Genomic DNA, 23,194 nt, shown 5'->3' with positions numbered 1-23,194 from the left:
CAGTCGGGCCGGATAGATAAAACCGAACCATAAAAGGTGCCGCGTATGAGCGTAATCCGTTCCGAAGTGAGTCATTTATCAGAGTGGTTCACCTTTGAAAGACGTTACTCTCTTCATACAACCACCACGGCCGACTGTCAGAACTGGAGGTACATCAAGCGACATCAAGAGACCTTTTTTTCATAAAATGGCCTCCTCATTCGGCTGCAAGGTCTAACGCGCTCAAATATTAATCAGGTTGGGCACGTTGATGCGCTGCGGTCTCCACTGTACTTTCGCCCGATGCGTATTCCTAGCACATAGGCGCTGCCAAGAGCAGCCTCGGGCAGCCCTCTAGCATCTAATGCCATGCACAAATACAGAAAGGCTTCAGTGGTGATACCTTGGACACACACAAAAGACAAACAGCAAGCAACCTTGAGCCATGTCTCACCCGCTTCTTATCACAGCGGCTTCTTCTAATTTTCCAACATCTCCTGGTTCAATCTGAATGGCAAGGGATGAATAATTTAAGTGGTGCTCATAAAACACATCAAAAGCTGCACGTGTATCACAGCCCCGGTTAAAGCCACATCCCCAGTCCGGGTTCTAGATCATTTAAAAAGGAGGAGAGTGATTGACTTTAAAAATAGGCCTTCTGGATTTATTCAAACTCATAGAAACTGAAGTGAGTGGTACATCTTCATCTGCAGTTTGAGAATAATAGCATTGTAGATACCGCAGGCTCTCTTTCAGTTTACATTATACTTTTTTTAAATGGACAAATAAAAAAAATAGGACCATTACTTCAAAAGTCCATTGTATGAAATTTAGCGGCATCTAGCGGTGAGGCAACAAATAGCTCCCTTCATCGCTCCCCCTCCCATCTACAATTTGAGGCACTACGGCCTAAGATGTTAAGTTTTCGATTCTTTGCCGAAGGAGATAACTTATTTAGGAAATGCACTCTGTATAGCAGTTTGTCCGTTTAGGGCTACTGTAGACCAACATGGCGAATTCCATGTAATAGGACCAGCGGTGTATGTAGATAGAAATAGATCATTCTAAGGTCATGAAAACATAACGCTTCATTATGTAAGGTCTTTATGATATAGTTATGTATATTATATTGCATTTCTGTCAATAGATTCTCCCGAAACTTACATATTGGACCTTTAAGACTAAAAATAAATGACGTCGTTTAAACGTTTACATTACGTATGATTTGCAACAAATGACAATTGCAGCTTTAGTCTTGATGCTTGGAGTCAGCTTTTTATCATTGGCAGAGGATACACTCACCGTGACTTCTGTACCGACAGTGTTGATAATACGGCTACAATCCATTTCCATATAGCTTACAGCATAAAGGTACTGCTGCATTTCGCACTGTTGTTTATCAGAGCACTTTGCCAATAGTTCTGGCGACAACTACATAACTTTTCCATTTAAAGTTGCAGAGCCTTCAGTCCAGACATTCCTTGAAAGCTGAATGTCACAAATTATGTGAAGCGTGCGCTAGAAAAAAACAGAACAGATTCTGTTTTGTCAGCCGTTAAAATGCAAAGTCAAGTCAGCATGCTGTAGGGGATAGCAGGGTTAAAAGTAACGCTTTTTGGTTATGGCTCAATCACCCAATAAAAAAAATTTAAGCTTGATTAATCAGATTTTTACACAAGCATCATAAACATCTCGGCAACAAATGAACACTTACATCTTTGTTTTTAGAACATACAGCCGTTGTACTATTACAGCAGACAGAAGTGCAAACGTTACAACTTACCCCATGGGTGGGGTTCATTGTAACAAACAGAGGGTTAGTTGTAACACTTGCTAGAAAATTCAGTTCAAACACAAATAACTCTATATTAATGTGTCTGTAAACTACAGGTGGATATTGTTTGTACATCTGTCTATAATAGACAGATATCTGTAGATCTATCATCCAGCCATCCCTCATCTAACCATCGTCCTTTTATAGATCAGTACATATGGGTTGATTTTTGAGAAAATGCTGCACAATTATAACAAAAAAAATAATCGTCAATTACTCTCGCTAATATTGTCATTACATTTATGATTTCGTTGAATGGAATTTACATTTTTTCATCTCTTTGTTTTGTGTATATTTTCACACATTGGGATTAATTGTAACACTGTGTTACAACTAACCTCGCTGTGTAAACATTTTTTGTAACTCTTTCCTAACAATGGACGGGTTTACATTAAGGTTGTATTTGTTTTAAGGTTGTATTGGTGTTTACTAACATAAATAAAGGTTTATAAATGATAATTGCTCATTGTAAGCGAAGTATTGTTAGCATCATCATAGCCATCAAGTTACTAAAGTTCACATATACAACCTTATTGTAAAGTGTTTGTAAAGGTTTTTTTTGTGGCATTTTATGAAATATAGAAATTTACCATCAATTTCGTGCAATCCAACATCAGAAAAATTAGAGCACCAACCTAAAGAATTGATGATCCAGCATTGTATAACTGAATATGTATGTTTATTTGGGGGTCGCAAAGCAATGCACTCTACACAAAGGGGGCCTTGCAACAAAAAACCCTGCTTTAAACAACCATATGTGCACAGAACAGTATTACATAAATAATTGCTCAGGAGCGGAGACACACCATATTCAGCTGTTGTGTGTCATTTTCAACCTATTTTTATTAAGTGGACATTATATAAATTCCACCATTTTATTTTCTACTGATAAGCTTTAATAAATCAGACAATCAGACACAGTCAACGCGTTTACTGCTGCTGCTGTCGACATTGCTTTTGAACTCAAATCTGCACATCTGTCTCCCGGGGTCACCGCATGAAGCCCAAAATTGTCCTTGCTGTTAAAACCTGATTAATATTTTCCTCTCCGTGCTCCAGTAGAGTACTCAACAGTGCCATGTTTCCAGTATCACAGCCTGGTGTTGAGCCAGTAAGGTTTCCTCTCTTTATTAGAAACAGATTGTTCCATTTTTTGTTCGTTTATGGTTTTTTTTTCTGAAGAAATTGCAGGTTTTAAAAGTTTCTAATAGTGCGTGAGTGAGGGAATATTACAAACTACCGTGCACCGGCTTCCAGTATTTCACCGGTATTGTGTCGTACTCCCCCAAAAGGAAATTTTTTGCATTCGATTTTTTATTTACTGTATTTCGTCCATGTCCATTATCTTTTCCTTTACAGCACCTGCATTTCCTTGTCTAGTGGTGTTTTTGAAGTGAAATGTAGCCTTCCCTCTCACCCACTACATATTTTATTACCACTTGAAGTACACTGAGGTGTCCACCCACAGCAGAATTTCCCCACAGTGCTGTAAATGCCACTCACTGCTGTAAAAAGAAACTGTGTTGGATTACAAAGCAGACACATCTCGCATAAGAACAGTCGTGTAGAGATGACATTTGGCATTTGATTCACTGTGGGGAAGTGAATTTACAACGGTGACAATTCCAGAACCTGAGACTGCTTTTCAGGTTATACATTCACTGCATGGGTGTAGAGAGTTTGAACTATTTAAAGACGTGACAATTTATTAAGGCCAGTATGATGATTTATTGTGCAGGATTAATCGTTTCATATATACATAACCAATAAAAGTCTCACATTTGAATCCAAACAAGACCCAATGGACAAAATCTAGCCTTGGTGTGAGATTCAAAAATAAAAATGTTGTCATTATTTATTCACCATTACATTGTTTAAAATCTGACTTTCTTTCTTCTTGTGTTCTGCAGAGGAAAGAAAGTCACAGAGGTTAAGAACTACACGGGTGTGAGTGAACGATGAAATTATCTTTATTTTTGGATGAACCATCCCTCTTATGTATGCTTATACAGTCATGTTGTATAAGGAAACGCCTCACAGATGATGTGAAGTCTGTATTTTAATTGAGATGCCAAAAGAATGCGAGACAAATGCAAAGGTTAGTGAATAGTCAGACCGAGAGGAAGATGAATAAATCAAAATGGTGAGGTCAGCATCTCTCAATTTGTGTCATAAAACTGTCAACCATGTACATGACAACAGCAACATGAATAGGGGATTATTTTCAGATTCAATGAGAGGTTCAGATTAAATCCACACTCCGACTCGCCTGAAATGGTAAACAGACAGCAAATGAGAGCTTAAGTGATGGAGAAACAGATCTCTGCAATTGCATGCAACATTTCCCCTGAGGAGACACTGGACTTTTGTCTGTTCAGACATGTATTTACATATTGAACGAACGAAAGCAAGCTTGCAAGTAATTGTGTCCTGCCACATGCTTATTCAGTTATTATTATCAATATTGATATAGGACTTATAGTTAATTACAGAGGTGTCAATACTACAAGATGAGTTTCTAACCTACTGGGATGTTCCACAAGTCAGATAAATGGCAAGCCTCAGTAAGGACATAACGGACATAGATGATTTCATATTTTTATTACAGTCGAAAATGAAAGCCATTACGAATCCAACATCTTCATAAAGATATTAATATTTCTTTGAAACCACTCAAATAGCTTTTCATTTGGTTCTGTGGGGTTATTGTCAGCTCAGAAGTGCTCGAGGATAAAGCGACTCTTCGGCGTATCCTGAAGGGACCAGCACTGAAGGGCTCCTCTGAGATACATAGCTTCCTAAACAGGCAGGCAGCAATTAGCAAGCAAGAGGAGAAGGTCCTGGTGTTGTTTCTCCGACCGACGTGATCTGCCTGCGGAGAACCAAAAAAGACCATGGAGCCCATGGTGACCGTGCTGCCGAAGTTTACACAGTTACTCTGTGCGACTCCACCGTAGCAGATTAATCTGCCTTTTGTTCTCATTTGTATTCGGCTGTTAAAAGTCCTCTTTGTTGCCAGGTCAGATATCCCTTCCCATTAACAAATGACAGGAGGGGTTAACTTGACTGACATGTTTATTGTTCTCAAGATGGACCGGCCTAATGAGGCCCATCAGCCGGGTGTGCAGAGATTACACTGGCGTTAGAGGACACATCCAAAGAGCTTCGGCTGTCCTCTGCCGTTTTTGCCTGTCCTGCCTGCCACTTTATTTCTTGGAACCGTTTACCTCGGTGATGATGGCTTTCGAACGACTCGCGTTCTCGGCCGCTTATCATTACAAGAGGGGCTGGTACTCCTGTTTGTGATTATGCTACACCTGATAAAGTGGCACTTTGATGAACTACACCAATTAGTGGAGAGAGAGCTCAATTACTCAGGCCAGGGCTTTTTAACTTTTTAATTCCGAGGACCCCCTTAAATGCAATTAAATTTCCCTAGCAGGGGACCCCCCTTCCGTAATACATGTTTCTTGTATGCAGATCTATTTATACAGCGTTTGAAAAACAAAATAAAATCCAGTTAAATCATTGTAATAATTGTTGCCTTTTGTCACCGAGAACAAACTATGCAAATAATATCTGAGAAAATTTTATTTTGTACTTTTGTACTATTTTTTAATTTAAATTGTAGTTTGTATAGTGTATTATACAACTTTAAAAAGTGGTTAGTTTCAGTCCTTGATTCCGATTGGTCAATAGCTTTGTTTTATTCACAATGAAGCAATGAAATTAAATACCTAGATGCCACCTTGGCAACCGATTCTATGGGCTCCTATACATAGGTCATCCGCCATATTGCAACGGTGCGAGCCGGTCCTTGTTGCCAAGTCTGGGGTTTTTTCCCTTGGAATTGGGCCACGATTAAATTGTTGTTATTACTTAATTTATGAAAGTTAAGTTCTGTTATTTCGACTAGTGATGATTGATTTTGTTAAAATCAATATTTGGCAACCTATAGTGCTGGTCCATTAACACTCAAGAGCTTGCTAGAGTGCATTTGAAATTAGTTATACCCGTGTCTGATTATAAAAACTTAACTGTTGTGTAAACTCAAACGTTTTATTCGGAAAACTAACACACGATATCCAATTTTGGGGGAATTTAATTCCCTGTGGTATCCACAGACATGGCTGTGAATTGTTGTGGCATTTTGGCAAACTGTCAGTGGACCGTTCCTATATGCCGGACACGTCTGCATGTCTGGGATGCTCGCATGAGGAATCAAGTTGTATATCTATGGTTACGACTGCTTCAACTAATGATTCTGTGTATCACTACACTTCCTAAGCAACCATACTTAACAACGTAAATGAAAAATTATGTTGCAGTTCACAGTCGATCAGGGACTATTTTTTCCACTGGATAGACGGCTTTAAAGCCCCAGTAAAATAAATATATATATTTTTTCCTTTTTATAAAAAATAAGTTAGCCATAAGGAGATCTATAAACTGATATGCTCCTACGCGCTGACAAAATTGCCATTTAGGAAATATAAGCGTTCAGAATTGACATCCTACGCGTCTTCTCTAAATTTTGTTTTGAAATTCCATTACATCACGCTACTATTCAGCCTCTCGCCCAAGTTCTCGTCCAATCAAATTGGCTTTAGAATCCGAAGAGACCCGCCCCTTCACTATGAGAGCTGCGGAAATGGCTCCTCAAATCAGCCATTTTTTCGCACATGTATGATGTCCTTCTTGCTGAATAACGCATAGTGCACTAGATGGGAGATAGGGGATGATCCAGACAGTGTAAACATTAACATAAATCTTAATTTCACGTGTCATGCGAGCAATTGCACGTGAGTGTCCTCCGGTTCGGAGACATGATAGCACAGTATGTTAAGGCTATGGAAGAGATCAGACATTGCAGCCCTGATAAGTAAAGGAGAAGACAAACACCAGTGTCACTCACCAACGTAAATAACAAGCTTCAAATGACACATCACTGGTATCACTGATCTTACTATTCTTTTCAATAAACTTGTACACCCCTGTGGCTATCACGCAGCTTTGTCAGAGCTTTGCCAGACTGACTGTGACGTAAACTGGTTATTTTAAAGGGGGCGGGGCCGCTCGATATCTCTCGCGCTCACTGCATTTTTCAGTTGAGATTACGTCCACACATCAAATAATGCTGCTCGTTCCAAGGTGTTTCACTTGGACTTTACGTGATATTACTTTATGAATGTTGCGTTGATACATATTATTTGTGTGATGACCATTTTAGAAAAGCATACATTATTGCCTACGTATAATACATTTAAGAAAAAAATCCACAGAAAAGGAAGCCATCAGCCAAACAAACAAAACATTTAGTGGTGATAAAACGAAATAAGGCCACAAACTATATATGAGCATAATAGTATTTTTCTCACTGCTAAAATGTCTCAAATCTTTAACAGAGCCCCCTAGCATATGCTTGTGGCCCTCTGGGGGACCATGGACCCCAGTTTAGAAAACCCTGACTCTAAATTTTGCCTTTTTTCAAGTGCAAATCATCTGTGGTTTTCTTCTTTTACTGTTTCACCATTTCCTGGGGAAAGATGATAGTCCCTTATGATGGTTTTGTTTTAAAGGCACAGTGCTATCTCTCAATTTTTAGACTTAAGTTGTGCAAGTTATCTTAATGGAACCTCTGAATATGTATCATCAGTGTTGTTACTGATGTTATTTTCCAACTTTGTTTTAGTGGATTTACTGGCAATCTATTTGATTTCTTGTAGTATTCCCATTTTACGCTTTATGTTAGCACATCAAAACACACTGTAAAGTTGACATACGCTAGGAACCCTGTGCTTTCAGAAATGCCTGCTTTTCAAAACTCTTTTTCTTTTTAGTGCATAGCTCTATTTCAGTCGATTTCATCTTGCGGCAGAGGCTTTATGAATTTGTGGCAAGATCTGAAAAACCAAAATAATGAATGGGTGTCTTAATTTGTGCGAGGTGTCTTTTCAGACCTGGTGCCTGCCTTCAGTCGACCCTGAAGTTTAATAAACCTAGAGGGCGGCCAAAACACAAGCTTTAGCTATTACAAAGGAGAAGGTAATAATTATTCTGCCCTTCTCTTCTTTTTCGGTTATGATTCCAGATAACTAGAACAAGATCCAAACCTTGTGTTGCTGAGAATAAATTATACATTTAATTTAGTGCAGTGGGAGCGCTTTGGCTGAGGTCGGACATAGCAAAAGGGGCGGGTTTTGCGAAAGGTCAATTAGTTATTTGCTGTTTTGTCATATTAAACAGCAGATCATAGTGTCACTTGCAGCATTATTCACTGGATGAAAACATCTCAATTAAACAAAAACTTTAAACATTTATCTTTAAATTCTGTTGGCACCAGTGCAAAAATATCTAAATTTTTTAGTGCACAACTATAAATGCTTCCTACTGTGTGTATGACTACAAAACTAAATTTTTGCTGAGTTGAGCTAGATAAAGGAAAAGCAGCAAATAATGTGTTTTGTCTCACCATTTTACTATGCATAAATATTGTATTCGATGCGTATACAGCATCTACACGTAAAATGAGTAAAAAACAATATAAGGCATTTTAAATATTTGTTGCCTAAGTTGGTCCGTTTTTGCTTTAACTCTTTTTCTAAACCAGATTGAGACGTTTTAAATATTATATGTCCAATCTGTTTTTGCTCTCACTTTAACCAATAAATAAAACACTCACGTAAAATGTTGCGCTCATAAATACTCCGACAATTGATATTTTATCATTTTCATTTGCTGTTTAACTTTAAATGGGCCTTGAGACCTGATAAACCGTCCGCAATAAAGGTGGATACTTCAATTTTCAGATGTGAGCTTTTACCGGTCATTAAACAGAACAACCTCTTCTATCTGTTTTAAAGACCTGCTTAGATGTGTCCAGGCAAAGCTTTTACCAGCACTGCCTGTTAAGAAAAAAAAACGTGTTGTTTATCAATGTGAAAACCAAAATCTTTATTTTTAAAACAAAATGAACAGGCATAGCATCTTAAGCAAATATTCAGGTACTAATCTGGGATTTAATGTAAGAACTATTTACTGTATATATCTGGCGATGCTCAGGAGGTGAAAAACGTTGCCGGCCACTGTGATTGTTCTTTAAGAGCTACCAACAGGTAATTCGCATTTCACTATTTATGACATGTGACCTACATTTAGTGGATCGATTTCATACACTGCCTCCCCATTCCGGTTATAGATTTCATGTCGTTTTGTTGAGTAATGTAGAAGCATCTAAACTATTTGCCATTAGCTTCCTACGTTATCTCTTAATACAACACTTTCTTTAATAAGAGATGACTGATGTTCTTTCACGTGGATCGTATTCTTGCCGGGAAATGAGAACAGAATAGAGTTATGCTGTTGTATTTTGAAGCAGCAGTGAGATACGAAGATGATGGGAGACCAGCACGCAGTTGTGCTTTTATTACTCAAAAAAGTTCCTCGGCTTTGGGTTCCAGTTAAGCACCGGTTTTGATTTATCGGGCATTGTTTTTGAAAACTATGCGAGCCTTCTTAGCATATCATCGGGGGGTCGAGGAGATTATGCTTCCCGTGTGCGTATGTCTGAGCTGGTGTTTATCCGTGTAAGGAGGTGTGTGTACATGCTGCTACTTTGTCAAGTTCGTTTCTCAAGGAGAATTGTTGAACGCTCGCATGACAGGAAACAGCAGGTGGTGCTTGTTCTGGAAAATGCAGCCTCAAATTACGGCGATTCAAAACATGAAAAATACGTTGTGGATGCCACCTGCTTCCCGGTGCATCAGTATGGTATGAGCCATGATTTATGCAACATTCTTATGTATTTGAAGGACTGAACGAAGGGCAAAAGCGATCATGCCGTTGCGGCGGCATATTCCACATAAGTGAATTGTGCAGGGAATGCACAGTATATCAGGAATGTACTGGATTATCAGTTGATATTTTTTTATTTCAAGGGTGTGGGTTGATATTGGATGTTTATCAGCTGATGTCACATCATTTTCCTTTATTTGTATTGATTTGTCAGGTTTTGTCTATGGTTTTGCATATTCAGGACCACATATCCAGGCCAATAACTCTTTGAACTGTTGCCCTCTAGCTGGCATTACATACACTCTAAAAAATGCTGGGTTAAAAATAACCCAATTTGGGTAAAAAAGGGACGAACCTTTTTTTGACCCAGCTGTCACGGTGTCGTGCCGGACGAGACAGACGAGAATCCAGGGTTTCCAAAAACAGTTAACTTTTAATAAACTGACAGACTGGTACACGTAACGCAAGACAAGACATTCAGACATTCAATAACCGACCAAGGGAAAACAGAAACACAGAGTATAAATAGTCTTTGGTGATGAAACTGATGGCTGGCAGGTGCGGGAAACGACGTGATTACAAATGACGGACAGGTGCGGGATCGAGAAATGAAGTCCATGGGGAGAAATAGGCAGGGAAACGGACGGGAGTGTTACAGTACATCCCCCTCCCCAAAGGCGCGTCCACGCGCCAACGAAACACCAGGGAGGGGGGGTGGGCAGCTGAGAGACTCGTGCGGGACATACAGACTAGGACGGGACAGGCTGTCTCTCAGCTGGCTTCCCCCTGGCTTGGGGTCAGGAGGCTTGGGCTCGGGCTGTGGGTCTGGGGGCTTGGGCACGGGCTGTGGGTCCGGAGGCTTGGGCACGGGCTGTGGGTCCGGAGGCTCGGGCTGTGGGTCCGGAGGCTCGGGCTGTGGGTCCGGAGGCTCGGGCTGTGGGTCCGGAGGCTCGGGCTCGGGCTGTGGGTCCGGAGGCTTTGGGCTATCCGGGGCCATGGAAAGACTGATGGGTGCCGGGCTCCCCGGATAGGCAATGTGCAATGTGCAAAAAACATTTGGGTTGGCCCCTGGGGTTCCTTGGACTCTGGAGAGAGCTCAGAGACAGGTACGGAGGCCTGGTGAGGCTCAGAGACGGGTACGGAGGCCTGGTGGGGCTCGGGCACGGGTACGGAGGCCTGGTGGGGCACGGGTACGGAGGCCTGGTGGGGCCCGGGCACGGGTACGGAGGCCTGGTGGGGCGCTGGCACGGGTGTGCATCGGGGCGCTGGCACGGGTGTGCATCGGGGCGCTGGCACGGGTGTGCATCGGGGCGCTGGCACGGGAGTGCATCGGGGCGCTGGCACGGGAGTGCATCGGGGCGCTGGCACGGGAGTGCTTAGGGGCGCTGGCACGGGAGTGCATTGGCGCGCAGGCACGGGAGTGCATCGGGGAGGCCGGAGATTTTGACCCTCATGGCCTTCCATATTCCGCTGCTGCGGAATCTCGGGATCACACTCGCGCTGCTTGCGCTGTTGTGCCCGCCGACGTGGATGGTGCCGACGGGACTTCGTGGAGGAGTGGAGCGCGGTCCCGGAGTGAGTCGGAACGACCCCCACGTGGATGGCCGGTACCGGACGCGAACCGCTCAAGCCACCGTCCAGCTCCCCAACGCGGTTCACGGATTCCTCCCCCGGGAGAACCTGACTGATCATCTCCTCCAGGGGAAGGTCGTCCGCATACGGGAGCAGAACGGCGGCGAGCATGTCTTCGTCCAGACCGGTCAAAAACATACTGTTAAGTGTGGGATCGTCCCAACCCACCCGGTAACACACTCCAAGGAATTCCTCCACGTACCTCTCCAGTGGCCGTCCGTCTTGAAGAAGACCCACGAGCTGGTCCACTGGAGAGATGCAGATGTAATCCATTTTTGGGTCGGTTATTCTGTCACGGTGTCGTGCCGGACGAGAATCGAGGGTTTCCAAAAACAGGTAACTTTTAATAAACTGACAGACTGGTACACGTAACGCAAGACAAGACATTCAGACATTCAATAACCGACCAAGGGAAAACAGAAACACAGAGTATAAATAGTCTTTGGTGATGAAACTGATGGCTGGCAGGTGCGGGAAACGACGTGATTACAAATGACGGACAGGTGCGGGATTGAGAAATGAACCATGAAAAAGCATGTTGATGGAATGTGTGAATATTGTAATAGTCAAGAGACCATAGAGCATGTAATTATGTTTTGTCCTGAGTACCATCAAGCCAGACAAAGATTTATTTCACAACTTGGGGAAATCCAGATGACATTAAATTTGAATGACATACTGCAAAGAGAATCAGGTGAAATTTGTTTTTCCTTTTTGTTTTCTTTTTTGAAGGTAACTGGGTTATTTAAAAGAATTTAGGAAAGTGTAGGGTGACCATTTGATCCACACTCCAGTCCAGATGGTGGCGGTAATGCACCAAAAAGCTGGTTGCCAACCGCCATATAAAAAGAAGAAGAAGAAGAAGAAGATTGAGAAATGAAGTCCATGGGGAAAAACAGGCAGGGAAACGGACGGGAGTGTTACACCAGCATGCTGGGTTATTTTTTTGACCCAAAATTGGGTTAAAAATAAACATAACTGCTGGGTTAACCTCAACCCAAAATGGGTTAAAAATTACAACTAGGTATTTTAATTTAAAAAAAAAATATTTTAATTTGAATATTTATAGTCTATTTGTGAAAAGTAAATGTTGTGTTTGTATGTTGGGGTCTGAGAGAAGCGCATGAAAAAAATCAAGTGGGAAAAAAACGAGTTTATTTTACATCCAGCGATAAAAAAATTCATGGATTCTATCTAATAAATGGTCACAGTAAAAATTTATCAATTGTAGTGTAAAACATTGGCATAAAAACATTCTCTAATATGTTTAACACACCTCTACACAATGTCAGCATCAGTTACATTGTGTAAAAATAACAAACTGGATAAACTCTACATTTCCTACTAGAGAAATTGTCACAGCAAAATCAATTGTAGAGTAAAAGAAATCATTGACTTAAAAACATTTGAACTTTTTACACTTTATGCACATCAGCATGTCAGAATCAGTAAACATTCAACCAAAGCAACATAGAAATTGTTCATGTTTAATATTTCAAAGCCCTGAAATGGATGAGCAGTAGATGCAAAATGTTTTAAAAGCTTCTATCCATTAGGTCTTTGAAAAAAGACACTGTTTGTCTCTGTAGGGATCCAACAATATCATTGATAAGCCCAGATGTGTGCTCAACTACATAATTGTCAGTGAGGAATTTGACCTTAATTTAGCCAAAAACAGTGCTACTCTACCCTTCATATTTTCTTCATCCAACTCATCACATTCCTCAAAAAGGTTATCACAATCCTCATCACAATGTTCAACAGCATCAACAACTGTCCCCGGGCTCAACTGAAGGGGTTTCCACCACTTCTTCGGTAAATTCTTAAAAATGTTCCAGTAGGTGTCTTCTAAATGATCTAATAATACTATATGAGTGATGACATCCAACTTGAGCACACTGAAACAACCTTGATGTAGAAAATACATGTACAATTCTTAAGTATAAAATAAGCTCTGATATTAGGCTCTAAAGACCTTTTGCATTTAAAGCAGATGTACCCCATGTTGTCTACACCTAATACCTTGCACTTACATCAATTCTTGAGGTACTTCTTGAATTTTAGACGAAGTCCAATAACAGGGATAAGCGTGGTCAGCGTGGAGTCGTCTAAAAGGAAGAGTGTCTCTTGGTCAATCTTCTCACCTGTAAAAGAAGTGACATCCAGAACTTGTTATATACTGATGGGGGAAATTACACGCTCTATTGTTAGTGAGTCTGTCATCTGCTAGATGAAAGTAGATACAATGAAACAGACCAAACTAAGGATATTACAATCATGTAAAAACACTATGGCTACGCACAGACTAAAATTTAAATGATTGATTGTCCACGCTCTAGCAACCATTCAGATCCGATATGAGTGTCCCATGGTTGTCTCAAATGTTTTGCAATATGTGATTTGGTGTATATGGGAGCGTTGAACTTAATGCGTCGCTGTGCAAATCGATAGGTGCATGACATCGCAATACTCTTTATGATGTCAAACGTGTCCGCACAGATTCTTGAGGATACTCCAGTGTTACCCATACAATGCATTCACTTAATGTCACAAATACGTTAATTAATTTGTGTTTGTGACGTCACCAGCGCCACAAGTCTGTCAAAATCCTGTGAACACTGTTCTCAAATCGTGAAAAAGCTTGGATAGACAAATTCGACAAATGCTAAGTACGTCACCGAGAGGATGCGAATGTATTCAAGTGCTCTCATGGACGCACATCTTAGACTGACAGGGTAGAGAAGAATATGTTGATAAAAGTACTTTTCTGGACCTTGACGGGAACAATTAGCATGATGTCTATTAGGTGGTATGGAATATCTCGGATGTGGATCTAAAATATCTTAATTTGTGTTCTGAAGATGCTAGGAGGTCTTAAATAGTGTAATGTGGGTGACAAAACATTAAAAAAATATATTTTTTGGATAAACTATCCCTTTTAATACAACTTTAACCTTGAATAAAGCAGTGCATTACACTTGCATTGCTATAAACAACACTGTAAAATATTATACATTCACACTTACCTTCAAATGTGGGAAATAACTCGTCAAGTTTCCATTCTCTAAGCTTATTTTTTACATATTCATCCATCTGAAAAAAGTCACAAGACATCTTAGCATTCTAGACACATTCATATAAATCCTCAATTACGTAAAGTGGCATGTAAATAATAATCTATATTAGATGCAAAAAAGTCTAAATGACCATTTTTTAATCAGGCCCCTCCATTTACTTTGCATCTTAACTCTTCATATAACAATTGTGGTCGCTGTCGTTGGATTCCAAGCTTATTCGATACAATCTTTTATAGAAGCATAACCAACTATACCATGCACACAGAACCAGCAGCATGCTAACGTTAGATTTAAAACTTTCAAATCGAAACACTGGCGACTAAAAACTTATATTAAATAAATAAATGTAATGAAGTGAATGTCTGATATATTCAAGAGAAAGGAAAATGAACGTCATGATATAACGTTACGTTAGTTATCTTAATGGGTCTAATCATGTCTGTCTGCTTAAAAGCAGCTAAAAATAAAGTATTTTCTGTGTGAACAAATAAATTGTGATATAATGAATGAATAACTACACGAAAATTGTCGAAAACTGAAAACTTGCTAGGCGGGAAATTATCAGGGCAGCAAGGCCAACCGTATAAATAAACGCAATTATAACAAACGACTTATAATACACCAAAATGTATCTTAAATATAAAGTATACGATTAAGAAATACTAAAGTAATTTTACACCATCTTACCTTTTCTGGCCTAAAGAATCCAACGCCGGGACTCAGCTTCAGTTTTTGGGCCGTCTCACTTCCCCGAGCAGACTCCGTTTACTAATTGCGCAGTACATCAGCCAACAAAAAAATAGTCCTTAAGCCCGAAGCGTTGGGTTTTTAATTGTCGTCAAGAAAAGGAGACTAAAAGGCTTATTTTCATTACATGTCCCAAGAAACTTTACAAGTTTCCTCTCACTTGTCCCTCCCACTGGTTACTGCGGGATACAGGCTGATTTAACCCCCAAATTTCACCTCAGGCATTTTCACATTTAACGCTATTTCGTTGTTTTTTCCCCAAACACATTCTGCCAAAAGCCGCAATATTCTGTCAAGCACCACAAACGGTAGGCGGAGTATTATCAACACCGAGGAAACCTTCGGAACCTTTTTAACGTGATGTGCATGCTCTCTTTAACGTCCGCATGAACAACCCAGCACTGTTGGGTTACGGTCGCCAACCCAAATTTGGGTCAAATCAACCAGTTTTCGTACCCAGCGGTCTTAACCCAGCGTTTGGGTTGAAAAAATAACCCAGCAGTTTTTAGAGTGTAGGGTAGCACTCAGCAGCAGAACCAGCCGGATACAACTTTTGTTCTTTAGTCATCTATCTTTTGAACAGTTTAAACTGCCTCCAAGATCTCTCCGCTGTGCAGTATAATCATGTGCAATACCCAGGTCACTCATATTTCTACTTATTTTATTCTGCAGGACTTCTACTGATTTCCTTGCACATAACTATACTGTACAGTAGAGCATCAAGACATTAAAGTAAAATGCGATGTGGGTTAACATGCTAAATGATATGCAATATGCGGTACGATAATGCTTAAAATTCTTTCCTCGTTTATTTACCCTTATGTCATTCCAAATCTGTATGACTTTCTTTCTTCTGCAGAACACAAGAGAAGATATTTTGAAGAATGTTGATAACCAAAACGCTTTTATTCAAAGCATCTTACATTGCATGATACTATACATTTGTTTCTACGTATGTGAAATACCCTGGGATCGAACCCACGACATTGGCATTGCTAGTGCCATCTTTTAGCCAATGGATTATTAATGAAAGATTTTGTAACTTTAATGAGGATTCTTCTGTATTTCATCTATTTATCCCGTAAAGACTGTAAAGTGTTTGAGAACTTTATTTATTTTGTTTATATTTTCTACCTGAATCGTTTGGTTCCAAAATGAGATTCCTTTAAAGTTTCTAAAAATGAACAAACTTTACATGAAAATATATTTTAAACCTGTTTTTTAAACGTAAACGTTGTACACGTTTTACATTTTTTTTTACATTACTTTGCTATCTGCGATCAACTTAAAACTTTACTTTACTCTGGGCTGATTCTAGTGGGGTCTAGAATTTTCTTGTGTCTCTCTAAAAAAATATCCAGCTGATAATTAAAATAATAAATCATAAAATACTAATACTATTTAAAAACAATCTGTCAATTGAATTGCTTTTTATTTCAATTATGCATGAAATTAACTATGATTATACACTGTTAACGATTTGCTTGTATTTTTACAGTACGTTACTGGCAGCACGGTTGCCAGTAAGTTACTGTATTTTGATTTACAGTGCTGTACTGTAATAGATTACTACAGTACAAAAAATATTGCTGTATAGATACAACACAGTACTTTACTGTATTTTTACTATATTTTTACTGCAATTTACTGTAATACCTATATTGACAAATTACTATTTAATTCGTATTGGCAATAATTACAAATATTATTATATATTTTAGCTAGTTTGGATATAAATCTGTAGTTATTAATATTATAAAACTGCTATACTTGACATTATGAATCAAAAGGCAATCCAGACAAATTTTTTATTGAATCATTTCATTGAAACAAAAAGTATTAAAACATTTAAAACAGTATTGAAGAATGATGTATTACATTAACAACATATAATGACTATGTACAATAGTCAACATTTAAAGTGGATCAAAAAGGCAAGAACAATACCTATCCTTGTAACTTTTTTGACCCACTTCAAATGTTGAATACTATATATATTACAACATTTAAGTGAGCAAAAATATTCATACATTACACATCAAAACAAACAATAGCAACAAAGTGACAGGTGTCATCTAACATTGGCAAAGAAAACACTGGTCTGTTGTTAAAATGTTTCATTCAAACTGAGTGTCGTGTGTTAGAGTGTTGTGTGTGAGAGTGAGAGTGAGAGTGTTGTGTGTGAGAGTGTTGTGTGTGTGTGTGAGAGTGAGAGTGTTGTGTGTGAGAGTGAGAGTGTTGTGTGTGAGAGTGTTGGTGTTTGGGTGAGTGACAGTGTTGTGTGTGGCTGTGTGAGAGTGTTGTGTGTGGCTGTGTGAGAGTGTTGTGTGCGGGTGTGTGAGAGTGTTGTGTGTGTGTGTGAGAGTGTTGTGTGCGGATGTGTGAGAGTGTTGTGTGGGGCTGTGTGAGAGGGTTGTGTGTGTGTGAGAGAGTGTTGTGTGCGGGTGTGTGAGAGTGTTGTGTGGTGCTGTGTGAGAGTGTTGTGTGGGGCTGTGTGAGAGTGTTGTGTGTGTGTGTGAGAGTGTTGTGTGGTGCTGTGTGAGAGGGTTGTGTGTGTGTGTGAGAGTGTTGTGTGCGGGTGTGTGAGAGTGTTGTGTGGTGTTGTGTGAGAGTGTTGTGTGGGTGTGGGTATTTTTGTCGAGAAACTACATGACTTGCAGTTGTAACTGGACATCCTGGGATGACTTGCTTGGTTTAAAAATGACCAAATCCAGCCAAAATATCAATGGTGAGACTATAACACAAAAAGCCAAAAATAACAAAATCTGTTAGCCATTGAAATAAGTACAAATTGTGAAGTAAATGGTGAAAGAAAATTCAGTAACACTTTACTATAAGGTTTTATTCCATAACATTTTTTAATGGTTTAGATAATATGAACTAACAATGAACAATATATTTTTCAACATTAATAATATTTGAGAATTCATTATGAATTAACTAATGTGAACAGAGATAAATTGATTGATTTAAAAATGTATTGCCAAATGTTAAAATGCATTAACATCCTATGTTCACAAATAGAACCTTATTGTAAGTGTTACTAAAAAGTCAGAAGTAAAACCAGAAACAAATTTGAATAAAAGTTGTATTATAAATACATGGTCAATACTTACAGAAACTCATAAGCCCAGGGTGCAAAAGTGGACCAAACTGTGACGTTAGAGCTGTAAGAAGAAATATATAATGATATGTTACTTGCTGAAATTTAGAAACCATTCTGTTTATTATATACGCTTAAGATAGTCAATCAAAAATGTAGCAAAATGATCATTTAAATGTTTTCCCCTGTATAACTTTAACATTAAGAGTTCAAATATTTGGGATTGCATTTTCTATACCGTTGGTGTAGCGAAAGTCAATGTGTTTTTGGAAATGCATTTAAAGCTGATCGCGCTCCTCTTTCCGTACAGCGTCATTACGTAAAGGCGGAGTCAGCAGCGCTCTTTAGCAAAGTACGAGCATTGATTTGAGGTGTTGGAAGCAATATCGCTACAAATATATTGTCATACAAAACTTTTTGGCCAACTGAATGTAAAAAACTCTAAAGAACATCATATCTGCTTCTGCGGATATACCGTAAATACAGAAATAAGCGCCGCAAACACATTTATAAATCTGTTAGTAATGAAATCTGTATGGATCGCACTCATCGCAGTTAAATATGACGTTTCATTTTGTGTCAAGCAGTTTGGTAGCTGTGTGGGCTACTTCACAGTGACTTTGTTATTTCGTACGAGATTTATTTAGGAGGAATCTTAGTTGAATTGGTCAAAGATTATTTTATTTGAACACAACGCGAGTTTATCTATTACCAAATACAAGTCGGTTTACCTAGCTTGCCATTATAAACGAACTTAAACTATTCGACAGAAAATAAACTTACCAAAACCCTAATAAATGGTTGAAATAATCCTATATTCATTGAGTGAGATGTGTAAAACGGGTTTAAGCAGTGGGCTGACTTAGTTTAATTTCTGAGGTAGAAGCAACGTTTGTTGGCGACCATATCTCTCTCATTCCACGTTTAAAACAACACTGTGACAAACTGTTGTGCAAAATACAAAAACAAAATATTTTTTTGTATGAAACACATAAAATAAACCAAACTGAAAACTTACCAAACTGCCAGAAATCGATTATCCTCCTCCAGCTGCAGCCAGTAGATGTGCTCTGTGTGATTTGACGTGATGACATTGTGGCGCACTTTCGTTACACATTACAGCAAAGCTACAGCGAGGTTACAGCGAGACCAAAATTTACTGTAAAAGTTTCCCGCTCAATGAAAATTACCCAGAATGCATTATGAGCTGCAGTATTTTACTGTAATATACAGATGCAGTATTGTACTGTGGATTTTTACAGTAATGTGCTGCTTATCTACAGCGACATCTAACAGTGTATATCTGCCCAACCAGATTATGTGATTGCACCCCCCCAGTTGAGCCTGCCGGGCCTTACTTTCCTTAATTTCTTATCATTAAAAATAATTTAAAATGATCATTAAAACCATTCAGGGATTGCAAACCATTGTAATATGGATGTTGCAGTATGCTCATTTGTGATGTTTTGATGCTTGCAGCCCTACTACTCAGTATCCGTTTATGTGCTGTTTGAATGTCTTGATAGCGGAGTTGTGTACAGTAGAGAAAATTTACATAATCTTTACTAAGGTTACCTTAAATGTTGCTTCAAAGTATTTTACTTCTTTTAAACAACTTTTTTTTAGCAAATATCAAAGTTGGGAGTAATCCATATTTCATGCTATACATTGTTAAAAGAAGTGTTCTGTTTTAAGCATTCCAACTTTTGATGGAAGCATTTAGCATCTGTCTTAATCTTTTTTGTGGTATGGATTTTTTATATCAACACTTTATTAGTTACAAGACTAAACATATGTATAAATTTAAATACATCTTATTATTGCTGTGGTTAGTCACTGGACCATCATTTTCCAGCGTGGAAATGGACTTGATGGAAGGTGCAGGCTTAAGCACATCGCTGACTGCTTATACATTATTGATAAAGAATCCTGTTTTGCAAGCTGCCAATCATCTTGTGTATTGCTTTGTCAGCTGGAGGTGCATGTAGCACAACGCTGTGATCCAGCCCGGCCTCCACAGGAAAATGCCAAAGAGAACACTTTGTGTAAATCGTTTAAATTGCTTGAAATGTCATGGGCTGCTGGAAGTCAGATGCTGAATATTGAACTCTAAAGCAGTATAGGGTTACTGTGGCAATGACGTTCTCTCATGAAGAATTCTGTGAGTCTGGAGTAATTATGCGTAAGGGACATTATTTATTAATTTATTATGACTCTCTAACTGTCACCAGTGTGTGTGGATGAGAGAGAGAGAGAGAGAGAGAGAGAGAGAGAGAGAGAGAGAGAAGTAACTGTAATTGACAACTGTAATAACATTAATAGAATGTATAATAGCGAGGCTGTTTTTAACTGAATTGTGGCAACTGTAACCAACAAGATTATAATTGTTCCTCTTTGTGATTTAATAATTTACACAGATTCCTCTTAAAATACGTGGTGGCTTAAAATACATAAAACACCAGAATATATTGTACTGTTTCAATAGCTTTTCTTACCCAGAATAGTTAAATCGCTAAAACTATGCCATTCACAATTCACTGTTATTTTACTCCATTACAATGAGGGAATTGATGGAGACGATGTTTTTCGGTTATCACTCTCTCGCCATCAAGCTGTATTTTTCTCCCAATAAATATGACTGTTTTATGGCCGCATATCATCATCGGATATATTTTCCTTACCTTGCAGTTCCATCTTTCTGGGGGCTTGTGAATTCTGCATGGAATCTGTGTTCTGTGGGGAAGAGACAGTCTCCAGTCAACATTGAGACCAGCCATATGATATTTGATCCCTTTCTGACACCTCTGAGGCTCAACACTGGCGGACGAAAGGTAAACCATGTCTTATCTGATGTCTGCATGGCTAGTATCAGTGTGGTAAACTGTCGGAGAGAGCAAACATTGTCTCCGCTCTCAAAGTGCTATGTGTGATCTGCTGTGAAATGGATTCCATTGGCTTGTTGGTTATGTAAGACGCAGAATGACTAAGTAGAGTTTATTATGATGTTTAGTTTGAATTGTACTGTTTTAGAAGTAGCCCATAGCTACCATTACCATTTCTACTTAGTAATTTTATCAACAGTCTCTTTTTAAAATGTTGAGAACCCTAACCATTTACTCTGAGCTCATAGCTGTTTGTTGTACTAACATTTGTGAATGGTGTTAAGGTATTTGATAGGATTAGACGTTTTGAATGTTTTTTTTTTCTAATTGTTTCAAAAGGACCCCATGACAAGGGATTATACAGCCCCTTTAAGAAAATCTATAGAAACACAATTGAAAGCATCACAGAAAATCTTATCATTTCTATTAAAAAACATTAAACATTAAAAAAAATGTTTAATTGTTTTGGGTATCCAATGGGATTTCGATCATAAACACCCAGCTGAAAAAAACAATAGAACTCCAATAGAAACCATTACAGAAATTCTAATGCTTTCCTTTAAAATACCATTATGAACCATTCGCATTTTTCCATTCCCACCATTACAAAATTCCTTTCCAATAGGATTTATCATCCTACCAACAGAATCCATCACACACCAGTAGAACCCATTATAGTTTCCAATAAAACCTTGAGGTAGTCCTTGATGGAGGCCACCAAAATATGAGTTTGAGTTTCTGTCAAAATAGAGGTTTACATTATCAGCCCGTCCACAGCGTGATAAACAGACTAATGAATAGTTAAAGGGAATTAAAATGACCTCAGAATTGAAAACCAATTAATCAAGAGCAGACATGCATCAAGGTTATGCGCTTCGGATTGAGGGAATCACAATTATTAGATTGTCTGTACTAATTGAATATTTGCACTGCTGTAGATGAGCCGCAATTAGTTGAAGAGCCTTTAATGAATTTAATCGCAATGACAAGGGTGGAAGATGACAGTATCTTCCCTTATTGGAGTCTCGAATCAGCAAAGTGGAGAATCTGAGACGGCGATCTGTCACATGAAAATATTTCTCTTTCAGTATCATTAGCTTTGGGGTGCTGTAGATACGAGATACTTTAGGCCCTAATAACCGTAACGAATCAGCCAAATGCCATTTAGCATAATAGAGTTGTAGTACATAGGATTACGGGCTTTGAATGGGACAATGACACAGAATTTATTCTGTTACGTGAATATCATATTAGATTATTCACTGAATCAGCCTTGTCATTGCGATTTTATTAGCTTGGGTAGTTGACAGCATGAGATGGCATCGGGTTATCATTCATATTGAACATTGTTAAAGTGACTCACAGACCACAACAAGCGGTGCAAAATAAGTGTGAACAGTAAATTACTCGTCTCCTTTTCTTTTTAAATTCAGTGACTTCTCAGAGGGCACTTTTGAGAATATTTTTGTGACGTTGAAGATAATAACAATGTCAAGGATTGGCCTGGTCTACAGCATGGGTGAAAAGTCTCCTATGGCACTAACATGCTGGTGGGACCCAGTGAGATCGTCTGTAGTAAATAAGCAAATCAAAACTTTTGTTGTTAGTGTGTTTTTCACAATAATACTTTAGCATTGATAGCGAAGACCCTGACTAGGTGACTAGATTAAACTCATATTGTATCATGATTACAGAGTAATATGTGTATTGTTACTTATATTTTCCAATGCTCGTTGACCTAAACATTTAAACAAAACCCTAATAGCTTTTTTAATTAGTTTTAATGTTTGTTATTAGTATTTATTGTTGAGACTACAGACTTGTGTTTTTAACATGACAATGTTTTTTTTTAAACACTTGTGTGAATCACAAGTAAAAACCGATAGGATCAAACATGTGATAACGTCAACCCAAACAAGTGTTCAGGTTTAAAAACTCATTATGCTGTATATGGGTAACATATCATCACATTTTGCATGTGATCCTATAGGATTTTACACTGTCCTATATTTATCTTATAGCCTACAGGCAAATAATAACATAATCATAAATCTTCATTTCAAAACAAGACAATAGACATTGGTTACTGTGTACCGTAACACTGTAAGACCATTTTTGCAGAGCAACCTAAAAAATGCTTGGTAAG

General features: G+C 38.7%; 1 protein-coding gene across 2 annotated transcripts in view; it reads left to right on the top strand.

Annotated features, from left to right (window-relative positions):
* Positions 1 to 23,194, top strand: part of ca10a (carbonic anhydrase Xa) — a 144,775-nt gene that overhangs the window by 41,112 nt on the left and 80,469 nt on the right. For both annotated transcript variants that reach the window (XM_079477064.1, XM_079477063.1), the window contains one exon: positions 20,855 to 20,997. In XM_079477064.1, coding sequence (XP_079333190.1) covers positions 20,855 to 20,997 — 143 coding nt within the window. The remainder of the gene's footprint in view (positions 1 to 20,854; positions 20,998 to 23,194) is intronic.

This window comes from Barbatula barbatula (genome assembly GCF_947034865.1).
Source record: "Barbatula barbatula genome assembly, chromosome: 16".
Taxonomy (NCBI): domain Eukaryota; kingdom Metazoa; phylum Chordata; class Actinopteri; order Cypriniformes; family Nemacheilidae; genus Barbatula; species Barbatula barbatula.
Note: the sequence above shows the minus strand (reverse complement) of the source record. Positions and strands in the feature narration are given on the sequence as shown.